Below are 13,193 nucleotides of genomic sequence, written 5' to 3' on the forward strand. Positions count from 1 at the left end.
CCACCAACCCACCAGCAGCTGAGAGATGCATGAGTGAGTCCAGCTGAGATCAGCTTAGGCTGGAGCAGATCAAAAGAATTGCCCAGCTGAGGCTAGCCTGAAATGCCATTCTGGAAAATTGCAAAATAAATAAATGGCTATTGTTTAAACAAGGTATTTTTTATGCAGCAAAAGCCAATTGTATATTTAAATATGACTTGTACTGTTATTTAATATTTTCTTTAAATTGGCTCATATTTAAACATCTGCTTTATCTTTGTCTTAAGCATACTTTGGAAAACTCTATCATTTTTAGCCTATAATATTATAATAGCTACCTTTTCCCCTTCTTTGGTGTGGGAAAAAACACACAGAAACACACACAGAGATTAATAAATAACTAACTACAGACAAAGTTGATATATCCATCACTATGATGCCAATAAACAAAATTTTGTTACAGCAATAAAAAAAATCTGTTTTGACTGGAGTTCAGAAAGATTTTGCACCAGAAAAGAAAGTGGTAAACCTTTTTTTCCACAACTAATGATGCTGTTTCTGGAAAACTGTATGACTGTTTTTCATTCTCTCATTACCAGAAAGATGCAAACTGGAGGGGTTCAAGTAATGGGGATGGCTTTGGAATCATTGATTTATTTGCTAAAGAAGCTAAATACATATTGATTGTCTAAATGATAATGGAGAGAAAGAACAATAACGATTCATGGATGTTTGAAATGGATGAGAGCAGCTAACTCCCCTTGGCCATTAAAAGTGAACTAGAGCACTACAGGTCATTTTGTGGGGAGAAGAAATAGGAAAAACCTTTCTTGTTCATCTCATCTCAATTGTCAGAGGCCTGTGCAAAACTGATTAGTAATTAAAAGAAATTCCAGATCTAAATATATATGAATTCCTGCCAAAAAGATTGTAAACAGATATAAGTATATATGTGTGTGCACATGCATGTGTATGCATACTAATATAAAGCAAATTACACAAATTACATATATGACAGATGAATTATATGTAGAAATATTAAAACAACGCATCGTGCATAATAGGCACCTGCCAACAGTGCTTCCTGTATTATTACTGCAACTATTACCTTTACTCTCCAGCCGCCTTCCCTTCCTCTATGACTATTTTTGCTGGAAGGCTCTCATCTTGATTTAAACGACTCCTAAAACACAACCACCTCCTTCTCTATGAGATACAAACTTCTTCCTCAGCTCCCATTCCTCTTCTCTGTTCTCACAGGTATAATTAATTCAGATCCATTAATAATGGAATTTTGAACTCTAAGGAAATTAAATGTCATATAGCTTAAAGTCTCATTGTAAAGGAGGACAGCATTGGACCTAAAGGTTCTTAGATTTTCAACTTGTGTCTGCCACTCTCTAAGTGTATGGCTTTAGGAAAGACATTTAATTATTCTTTGTCTATAAAATGGGTAAAAATAATAGTAATTTCATTCTAAAAATGATATTATTTTCATCCTAGAGTAGTTGCTAAGATGAAATGAAATAGCATTTTTCAGATTGCTAATAAAACAATTAACAATTTACTTCCTCTTAGATACAAATAAAGGGGGCTTAAGCTGAATCCTTCTTCACCCTGTCCAAGACATTCTCTTAGGCCTAAAAAGCCTCCCTACTTCCTCTCACTTTTCTCTTTGGAATCCTAAAACATTTCCCTCTCAATTTCTTTTCTTTGGTGTGCTCTCCTGGAATGGTTCTTTGGCAATATAATTTAATGAATTAAGTTCGTCTCAATTTATTTTGGTAAATTTGTTAGCTTCATATTGAGAACTTGCCCTATACAGAGTGCAGTGGTTTGGAACTGTATGTACCCCAGAAAATCATGTTCTTAAACTAATCCATTCCTATGGTGTAAAACTATTGTAAGTAGTTTTGATGAGGTTACATTTTGAAGTAAACTTTTGATGAGATTACTTCAGCTAAGGCATGGCCCAGTGTGGGTCTTAATCTTCTTACTGGAATCCTTTATAAACTACATAAACAGGGAGAGAGAGAGAGAGGGAGAGAGATAGAGAGAGAGAGAGAGAGAGAGAGAGAGAGAGAGCGCCATGGAAACAAGAAGCTGAAAGCAACAAAACCCAGAAGAGAAGGGAGAGAGAAGCATTCACTGCCATGTGCCTTGTCATGTGGCAAAGGAGCCATGGATTGCCGTCAGCCAGTCTTTGGGAAAAAAAACATTGCCTTGAAGATGCCCTGATTTGGACATTCTCATAGCCTCAAACTATAAGCTAATAAATTCCCATTTTTAAAGCCGACCCAAAGAAACTAAAATACAGAGAAACAGAGAGTTATATGAGGTTTTCAAGGAGGTAGAGTTTAGGGCATTACCTTGAAGTCTTTTCACCATTTCCAGTTCTAAAAACCGACTGTCAATGAACCCTGTGAAGTATAGAGACAGATCACCAACAGTTATCTAATTTTGAAATCTAGTAGGAGTATTTGGGTCAGCTTCTTGCTTCTTAAGCATTATTCTATAATGTTTTATTTTTTTGTAACTTTCTGTCCATTCATTTTTTCTATAATTCCCAATCCATGGTCTCTCTATATTGTTCTTTTCCTTACTAGTATTTTCAGTTATGCAACACTCAAAACTTTACTCTTCCATCTCTACACTATCTTCCTTATTAACTGATTCCAATGGCATGAATACACCACAGAAGTTAATATCCCTTCTGTCAAATCCATGCCTCTACCTTCGACTTTGTCTCTGTGTCTCAAACTTATCCTTATATTCACCTATTCACTTGGCTAAGAAAGACAGCAGAATGTCTAGTTAGGAGTATGGGCTCTGGAGTCACAATTTCTTATTTGAATCCTGGTCCTAATTAAATGTATGATGCTAAAGAAGATACCTAGCCATTATGTAATTCATTTTCCCCATCTTAAAAATAAGAATAATAATAGCACCTTTTGTGTAGTGTTGTGAAGAGTTAAAAAAAAAAAAAAGAGTAAATAATCTTCTTATTTAGCTGTCTGCCTTCCTTTCTCCCTTCCTTCTTCCCTCCTTCCCTCCCTTTTCTCCTTCCAATTCAGTAAAATAACCTTAAGCAATTCCCAGTAGAGTGTAAAAAGCAGCCTGGTGGTTGCTGGGACCCATAGAAGGATGTCACTGGAGGAGATTTAGCAGGTAGGCCAATGAGAGCAGATTAGTGTGGTGGTCTGATGGAGTTAGGAAATTAACCACTCATAAGGACATTGAGCAAAGGTAAGGTGTTGAAGAGAAACGGAGACAGATATGTTTCTTTGTTTGAGAAGGAAGATACAAATAAGAACCTTATGATAAACTGGATTAATCAGTGTGAAATCTTTGTTTTCAATAGAAATATAAATTGCAGGAATGTACATGCATACTTCTATGAGTAGGCATATGCACAGGTTGCATCAATACATATACATATATATTTTCTAACCTTACCCCTTGAGAGACTTTCTCAGCAGAGAAACCCTAGGATTTATCCCCTAGTTCCCAGAAGTTGGCTTGTACCGCTCTCCAATAAAAGGAACAGAGTCTTCTTAGAGAAATAGCTAATTCCAGGACTGGAGGTTGAAAAGAACAAGATGAGTCTGGAACACCTGGTACAAGAAAGTAAAGTGATTAAAGAAGGACAGAGAAGCAATTTGAACAGTCTCTTGATGGTCCAATCTGGGACAATTTGAGCATTAAAATAAGTTATGTTAGTAGTAGGTTATAATCCATTGAATTACATTTGGAATCCATGAGTATGCATTGATATGAATCAATGGATTAATTAATAATTGTATAGAAAAGAAAGCTCTTCCTTTTAGTACAATAACAACTAATAAATATATATGGAATGATGGGATTATAATCCAAATAGTGATTTGTCAACTACCATGGTAATAATTAATTTGGGCAAGAAATAGTAATGGATGCTAAAACTTTTGGGTTGAAAGTGGGATGAAGAACAAGTTTTTAACATAGTGTCAAAGTATCTGCTTGCAAGATATTTATTTATTTTTTTATTTTTTTTTTTTTTTTTTGACTCCTGATTTTATTATTCAATCTCTTTTTCTATTTAAAGTAGTCTTCGGTGGCTGGGAAGACTGGCCTCCCAAGACCAGAGTCAGTTGGAGCTGGTTGTTGTTGGAAGGGGGTGAGTGGGTTGGGGGACTGGAATGGGGGCAGGGAGACCCCGCTCTGCTGGCGGTCCTGGGTGGAGAAGACGAAATGCACTTCACAGAACCTGGGGTGTAGAGGGAAGGGGATGAGGCAGGAGTGGCAAGCTGGGGAGATGGGACCCACACCTCTGTCCCCAGCATCATTCTCTTCTAGTGTTTCCCCACTGGTGGCATTCTCTGCAGTCTTGGAGGTCTTCTTTTTTTTCTTTTTCTGGGTTTTCCGACTTGCAGAACTCTGGAGGAGGGCCTTTAGCTCTGCATCCTGGACCTCCATTTCAGACTTGTAGAGGTCAGGCTCGAAGGGACCACTGGTTATCCGCATGGGACCATTGGACATGAGCAGAACTGTAAATTTAAACTGGGCAACAAATTCACCCTCCTTCTTATAGAGAACATTAAATGGTTGTAGCAGTTCATGTTTGGCGCACTCTACCACCCCCATCCGGGCCTTCTTCTCATCTTCAAATGCTCTTAAAGTAAATGGCATGGCATCGAAACGTCTTTCCACCTCACTGAAGAAGGCACGTGAAGTTTTCATTTTCAGGCCATATTGTTTAGAGGGGTCTCGTTTGTAAATGGTAGTTCTCTGTCCTGCATCCTTAGCCTTGCCCTCTCCTGAGCTGACAAGTACATCCACAGCATATACTTCATGTACCTCAAATTCAGCCTTTTCATGATCCTTCTTCTGCTGATCTGTGGGGTTCTGGATAATGGTTTTCTCTCCATCAATGACATGCTGCTTCAATTGGTGTGACAGCATACCTTCTATTGGCGTGCAATTAAATGAATGGGCAACTTTGTTCCAGGCTTCTGTCACTTGTGCGTTTTGGTTTCCAGGTTTGACCAGGCATAAGGCAGCCTCCGCACAAAGGTGAGCTGCCTTAATGACATCTGCTTTCCGCCCTGTTACTGGGGTCCCCTTAGCTGCGTCAACCACAAAAGTGTGAGCCACATTAGCAATGAAACCATCCACATGGACCCCAATGTCAATTTTTACCAAGTCACCTTCCTTAAGAATATAGTCCTGGTCGCTCTTCAAAGGGGAGAAGTGACATACACAGTTATTTACTGAAATGCTGATGGGAAAGGCAATACCTTTCTTCATTTCCTTTTCTTTCTTGAAGATTTTCCCTGTTTCTTCCATAATCAGGGCATCACCTTTCTCACACAGGCTTAGTACCGACACACCTGAGCTGGATACTTCCACCAAAGATCGAAGTACCCGGTTGGCGATGTCGCCCCCCATCTTATACTTGTTCACGACCAGGTCCTCGGCGATAGTTTGCTCTTGCTGCTCGTCCTCGCCCGACATCTTCCCACCACCACCACCACCACAGTCTGGTTTCCCCTGAGTCGCTGCCTCTGCCTCCCTCCCCAGCCGCAGGCTGTAGCCAGAGCTCCCCTCGATCTGCGAGCTGAGAGCGAGCGAAAGCGCGAGCCACAAGATATTTATTAATTACAAAGGAAAGGAAAAGTAACTTTTCAGTGGAGAAACATGTAAGACACCACAAATAATCAACCAATGAAAATCAGAGCTACCTGCAATGGAACAGATTGACATCAATTACTCCCCAGTGGAATGCAATGATAAGAATACAACTCCTCAATGATATTTTGTCCCATATTGAATTATGTGAGTCTAATTATGAGAAATCCAAATGAAGGGGCATTCTACAGAATGGCTTGTCTGTAATATTCATACATACCAAAGTCATGAAGTCAAGGATTGGTAAAGCAAATGTTTTAGCTTGAAGGAGACTGGAAAGGCATGGCAGCATGTAAATCTTGATTCCCAAATGGATCGTTTTTGCCATTAAGGGCATATAGGGACAATAATAAAAACTTAAATGGGACTTGTTGGCAGAGGGTATACAGGAGGTTTGTTTTGCTATGTTTTGTTTTGATTTGCTTGTACTTTCATGCAACTTTCTTGTAAGTGAGAAATTGTTCCAACTTTATTTTAAAAAATAGGTATTTTAGGCACTTAGAAAAAATGATGAACTTATAGTAAGCACCCCATAAAACCATTATTATAGATAGAGGACAGGTCTTTACCTATAAAGAGAGTGGTGAAAGGATTTAATAGAGTGTAATTTATACACACAGGATGAAGAAACTTTAATGTTGTTCTAAAAAGACTGAGCAGTTTTATATTGGAAAATGGGGAAAAGTGTGCTTGCAAATATAATTTTCAAACATTGCCACTGCAACTATGAAGACCTAATGTTATTCAACTCACTTTACTGCCTCCATACCCAGCCAGAGAATGTTAACTTGTCGTTCCCCTAACTCAATAGATTATCCCATGTTTCATGGCTTATGTTATTTTTTATGCCTGGAATGTCTTTCCCCCTCTTGTCTACATGAAAAAGATTTCAACTTGTCCTTTAGCACAGCTTATCATTCCTTTCTCCTCTCACTCCAATGTGCAATCATCTTTATAGCTACACTGACACTCTGCATTATATGTCTTTGTATATGAATCTTTCTCTTTTCCTGGACTTTAACTTGAGGGAAAAAACCAGAGTGTCTTATTTTACTTTTGTATCTAAAGAACATATTATGATTTATGTCACATGATTTATGATTGATTAATGTTTTTATTGAAATAATTGATGAATGCAGCTTCTTGGTATGCCAAGGCAATTTAATAGGGCACAAAAATCCCAGGCTATTGAATAGGGAAAGCCTGGAATTGGATGTCAGTTCCACTACTTACTAGCTGTGGAACCATTTGGGAAGTTAGGCAATATCTCTAAGTTTTGATTTCCTCATTTGTACAACGAGAATAATAATGTCTGCTTTACTGGTTTGTTGTAAAATTTAACATAAGCAGCCAACTGTGTCAAACTTCTAACTACCTTCTCTTATGCTGTCTGTTCCTGCTTTAGGATATATCTGTTGATTATTGGTACCTTGGGATTTTCCCCAACTTACCCTCATCAATCTTAAACATGTCCAGTGACAATTCTTGGGGAGAATTATATCAGATCCCCTATCATGCTAAAAAAAAAAATGTTTTTGAATGTCAATTTAAACACATTTAACGTTAATTTTTTAACCAACAAAGATTTTCTTCCCCTTCTCATGGAATCCCCTTTACTTTATAGAACTTTACTAAAAAGATAACTTTACTATAAAAATAAGTTACAATTAAATTTTAACTGAACATACAGATTCCTTGTATAAATCTAGGTGGCTAGAATGTCTCCTGGATTCTATTCTTCTAATAAACACAGTTTTACTTTATTTCCCCTTCCTAATCCTGGTGATCTTCCATGAAGATGTTAATCTCTAAATATTCCAAAATATGGCTTAACATAAACTCTAAAAAAGATGACTAAAGTTAAGCATTCTCATAAAAAAGTGTTTTATTTTCCAGAATTCCACAATTGAAAATAAAAGACTCATCTGTGCCAGACAGGCAAGCTGATAGAGATATGGTGCAGAGTCAGATTTCTACCAAATACAATGATTGCTTAAAACTAAAGGTGCAATTTATGTGCATTCTGATGTCCTACATTCAATTCATTTAGTTGATTTATTAAAATAGTCTATCTAATAACAAACCACCTTTTCTAACATTGGATATGTTATTGGTAGAATTGTTATATAGAAATGCCATCATGCTTCCCATGGTGAAATTTTTAGCCATTATAATTTTGTAACAGCTTAAATTATAAAATCATAAGTGTAATAATGTACAAGAAAAAAACAATATAAATACCCTCATCTTTAAACTCAATCTCTAAATTTTCTTTAGTAAGGAAGAGATAAAGGGATATATATTTTAAAGTCTGTAACATACATGCAAATGAGATCAAGGTGGAATCTCACCATGAAAGAAAAACAATGGGTTTCAAAATAAGACAGAAATAAGTCTTCACTCTGACCCTATAGTGACAATCCTTGCATCATAGTGGTTTAAATTTGTGGATTATAGAGTGAAATTGCCTAGATTTGAATCCTGGCTGTGCCACTTACTGAAAGTGTGATCTTGGCTAAATTACTTTTACTCTCACCCTCAGTTGCTCCGCCAATAATAATGGTACCTACATCATTGTATTCCAGATGAATGCATGGATAAAAGGCTTAGAAGGATGCCTGGCAGTTAGTTAGCATTCATTAACTATTAGCTATTAGTGTATTATGGCAATCGATACTTAGCTCAACTGCATGCTCTCAGCAAATTTATTTGAACTTAGGGTTCACTTTCTTCTTCGATGTACAATGTAGATAATAACCTCATAGGATTTGTGTAAGGAATAAATTAGAAAAAAAATGTATATATATACCAATATACAGTTGTAGATACACATAAGTGTTACTAAAGTTTGCATTAGCATTCACAGTTCTTCCACATACTTCAACCCACATCCTAATTATTGCAGGCTCTTGTCCTTGGTAGAGAAAATCAACAGAGAAGCTTACAAATGAGATTCTGACATGGTAGAACAACAAATAAAATCTTTTAATTTAGTCAACATGAAGGCAAGCTGCCAATGCAGCCAAAATGAATGTAATACTTTGATAAAAGACAAGCAAGGCAAAGTTTGACTTGGTTTATGGACACTTGCTTGACCAATAGGAAACAACGTAGTGTTTTCCCTTGGCCTTGGGGTTGGGTTCCTTAATGTATCCATTTGTTGACACATTCAACAGGATTACTGAGTGCCCCATGTGCATCAGGCACTCTGCTTGGCCCTGGAGACACTGATGAGTCAGGCAGACACTACTCTTTGGATCTTAGAGGTTGCTGCAACACAACAGCTTGTCACAGTTGCCAAATTCTGACACGTTTGAAATACATATTTTAAAAGCAATAATAATATTAATGTTACAGTTGTTAAGTACATTCTATGTGTCAGAAATTATTGCAAATTGTTTGCTTGAAGTAATCCTGATCTTCAAAATAATCCTATAAAGTAGGTTCTAGTGTTACTCTTAATTGACATATGAAGTAGTTAGAGGACAGAGGCACCAAATTATTTGCCCAAAATAATGTAGCATTCCACTAGTTTCCCAGCTGCTGTAACAAATAGCATACAATGGAGTGACTTAACAACAGGAATTTATTGGCTCATGGTTTCAGGGGCAAGAAGGCTTGGGGTGGGTAGTCTTCTGGCTGACCAGCAACCCTTCAGTTCCTTGGCTTCTCTGTAACCTGGCAATGTCCTCTTCTTTCTCCTCTAGCTTCCATTGACTTCCTGCTCCTGTTCCTCCCTGTGGCTTTCTCTCTGTGTGTCTGAATTTCTTCTGCTTTTTAGAAAGGCCTATCCTGATTCAGTTGGCCACACATTAACTAAAAATAACAGTTTTAAAAGGTCCTGTTTACAATGGGTTTGCACCCACAGAAATGAGATTGAGAACACATTTTTGTCAATAAAAGTCAAGCTACTACACAGCTGTAGGAGAGCTGGGTCCAAAGCATGTAATCAGGCTCCTAAATCTATGATCTGAACTATAGTTCTATTTATTTTGAAGTGTTAAAGAACTTTGTAGTTTCAATATCTACACGTAAAGATAGAAGAGACAAAGAACTTGTAAATTTTAGTTAGCTAGAGAAACTAATATATATCTATCAACCAATGTATCTATCAAAAGAAGTAGAGAAATGGAAAAAAATTGTTTCACTTGGTGGCATAGGTTGCCAGGAAATGCTGGAGGCTAATGGGGAGGTGCTAGTGGGGAATGTTTCAGTTTTGATTAAAATGTAAAACTTACTATAGGTTTAGATATATTTCTGGGAAGTGTGTAGAATTCAATATTTTACTATTCAAATGATTTTTTTTTATTTTAAACAATGCTCAAAATTAAAATTATTTATGAATTTGAGTTTTTTTATAAATTGTATCTCTTATAATACCATTATACCTGCCAATATCAAAATACACTTTTTTTGTTGTTTTTGAAGTCAGAAACACACTTGCTATATATGTTTAACTCATTTTGCTGTTCTCCTGAATTAATTCAAAATGACTAAGACCAGTCATTAAAATTAAAAAGATAAACTTTAGAATGTTTAAGAATGCTTATCTAATAAAAATGTATGGTTTGAATATTATAGCACTATCCTTATGAATATAAGGTCTTTACACTTTACACAGCATTTCACATGCATTACTATCTGTAGTTTTAAAACTTGATCCAGAGTAGCCTATTAATTTAAAGTTTCCTCCTTCCCATCTATGCTCCTGATTGTAGACTAACTTAGCTGTATTGAGATCTTCATTATCTTATAGTGTCCGGCAGCTAATTTTTTTAGCTTTGAAATAAAACATCAAAAAGCCCTCCTATGTCACTGATAAAACATGAGATGATAAAGTCCTGTGTTCAATGCTTTATCTGTAGCAATTTTATTTAATAGAGTCTATTCATCATTTCATTCCTTATAACATCCCAAAGACTCTTTCCAACACATATTAGAGTATATAGAGAATGTGGAAGGTGAGATGAGATAAAACACATGCTGGGCTGTCACCAGGTTGGACTACCACCAACTAGGCAGTCAAACAGCACCTGAATGTTTATAGAGATCATCATTAGTCATAAAGTAATCTTGCATGATAAATTATTCCTCATGGGACCTTTTAAAATACATATGCCTGCTATTGCAAGAAAGGCACCTGCTTTTGCAGTGTAAGGGAATGCCAAATTGAAAAACAGATGAAAATGAGTAGGGAAGCTTTTGACAGAAAACAGATCTAGGGAAATAAGCATTTTATACTTTGAAAAATGGGCCTTCTCTCTTGGCTTCTTGCTTTTTCTACATTGTCATTTTAGAATCATTTCTGTAGCTACATTTTGATTTAAGATGATTGGTGATTTTTTGTGGCTGTTCTTGATATTGTGTTTGCTGTTCTAAATTAAGAAAACACGTGTAAAGTTTTTCATAAAAATTTTAGTTACAGCTTTGTATAATTATGTAGGAAAAGAATTTCTTATAGAATGACCACTGATTTAACTAGTTTTTGCTGCAGATGTGTGAGTGTGAGTGTATTTGTACAAAAATACACATACACAAATATTCATATATATGCATAGATATGCTGTGGGTGATGAGGAGACTGACTCAAGATCAGTGATTGCAAATGATAAGGGTACAATTAGTTCTCATCTTTATTTAGCCTTTGCTTTATGAATGCAAACAGACATCACTATTTTTTTTTGCTTATGAAGACTGAACCTTAAAAATTTTTACCAAATGTTCAGAAAAATGTACTATAAGAACTTTCAGTAATCATGACACCTCTTTAGAACAGAAATATGTTTTGGGGTTTGGGATCTTCTAAGAGTATATTTTTCAATTGCATTTCTAGTATCATCTCAAGAGGACACTAGCATACCACACTAACACAACGAAGGAAAAAAAACAGAACATGATCCTCTGAATTGATGCAAAAAGGGCATTCGACAAAATCCAGGGCACTTTCTTGATGAAAACATTTAGAATGCTAGGGATAGAAGGAAACTCCCTCAATTAGATAAAGGTATGTATGAAAAGCCCACAGCTAGCGTCTTGTTTAATTGTGAAAGACTGAAATCTTTCCCTCTAAAGATCAGGAACGAGACAAGGATGCCCACCATCACTACTGTTATTCAAGATTGTACTGGAAGTTCTTGCCAGATCACTTAGGCAAGGAAAAAGAAAAAAAAAAGGCATCCAAATTGGAAAGGAAGAAGTAAAACTTTCTTTATTTGCAGATGATATGATCCTATATACAAAAAATACTGATCTCTAATCCCCCAACTTCTCTAATAAGGAAAATAAATCTAAAAAGAGAGGACACTAACTAAAATAGGCTTTCAATACTTCTTATTACTGAATTCATGGAAATACTTTTATATTATATTTATAACACATTAAAAAGGGCAATTTTTAGCAGAGAGAAAAATATAGATGCTCCTTTAGCCAGGACATTACTGTTGATTTCCTAGTTAGTAAGCATCAACACCAATAAAAATTTAGGTCAAGGGCTAGCAAAATCCAGCCAAATCAGTCCAACCACTGTTTTTTGTCTATAAACTTTCATTTGGAAACTGTCATTTGTGTTCATTTTCATATGTCTGTGGCTATTGTTGTTAGAAACAAAAAATCAAGTAGTTGCAACAAAAAACTTATTACCCACAAAGTTGAAAACACTTACCATCATATCTATTCCCTGATTTAGACACTTATTTGTTCGTCCAAATTTAAAGAGAATAATCAGAAATATCTAGCCTTTACTTTTCTTAAAAAAAATTCAGTATCTGTGTAAGTACTACCTACTAACTGATTAAAATGAAAAGCCACCTCCTGCCTAGGTGCTCCATAATTGCTTTCTGGACCTTGTTTTGGGTGCTTCATCTTTCTAATTCAAAAGTAAATTAATAATGGAGTGGAAGCTAAGTAGTACCCCTGGAACAACTACAAAAAAACAGAAACAACTAGTAAATAATCCAGAATAACTGCAGGGGGACAAACGAGACCATCCACTCATCATACAACAACCTGAATTAGGAGGAATGCCCGAGAAACAGCATAAAATCTGTAAGTAAAACCTGTGGATCCAAGTCAGGAGTCCCCCTCCCCCATAGCCCAAGCTGCAAAGCCTTATGGTGCCAGAGAGAAGCTCTCTCCCAGCAAGCGAATACAGCTCAGCTGAGCTCCAACTGGGGTTTTAAGTAGCGAGTGTGAACTGCTCACTACAGGTACGCATCCCCAAAAAACAGACAGAGGCTTTGGGTGATGACTGACCTGGGAGAGCCGGAGGGTCGCCTTGGACTGGGTCTGAAGGGGACTATCTGTTTCTTTTTCGGCTCAGTGGAGAAAGCCCCAGTCATTTTCAGTTTCCAGGGCTGTGAAGCGGAGAAGGGTGGAGACAGCACAAGCAGAGAGCGAGACCATTGAAATGCTAATGACCTCCACCTGGGGGGTCTGTCTTCTCTAGGAGGAAAAGGGTGGGGCCCTTTCCATTCAGAACCAGACCCCAGAGCCTGGGGGAACACAGCCAGACCTCCTCACACCAGTCAAGAATTATAGGCTAACAGGCG

General features: G+C 36.8%; 1 protein-coding gene across 1 annotated transcript; it reads right to left on the reverse strand.

Moving 5' to 3' along the window:
* Positions 1-4,024: 4,024 nt before the first annotated feature.
* Positions 4,025-5,472, reverse strand: LOC119506284 (proliferation-associated protein 2G4-like). Its single transcript, XM_037799262.1, has one exon. The coding sequence runs from the start codon at positions 5,470-5,472 to the stop codon at positions 4,054-4,056; it is 1,419 nt and encodes a 472-aa protein (XP_037655190.1). The 3' UTR covers positions 4,025-4,053.
* Between the last annotated feature and the right edge of the window lie 7,721 nt (positions 5,473-13,193).

The sequence above is a fragment of the Choloepus didactylus genome, chromosome 11 (assembly GCF_015220235.1).
Source record: "Choloepus didactylus isolate mChoDid1 chromosome 11, mChoDid1.pri, whole genome shotgun sequence".
Taxonomy (NCBI): Eukaryota; Metazoa; Chordata; class Mammalia; order Pilosa; family Megalonychidae; genus Choloepus; species Choloepus didactylus.

Bases quoted from the DNA above. Each gene is read 5' to 3' on its own strand.
- LOC119506284 (XM_037799262.1), bottom strand. From the start codon at position 5,472: ATGTCGGGCGAGGACGAGCAGCAAGAGCAAACTATCGCCGAGGACCTG.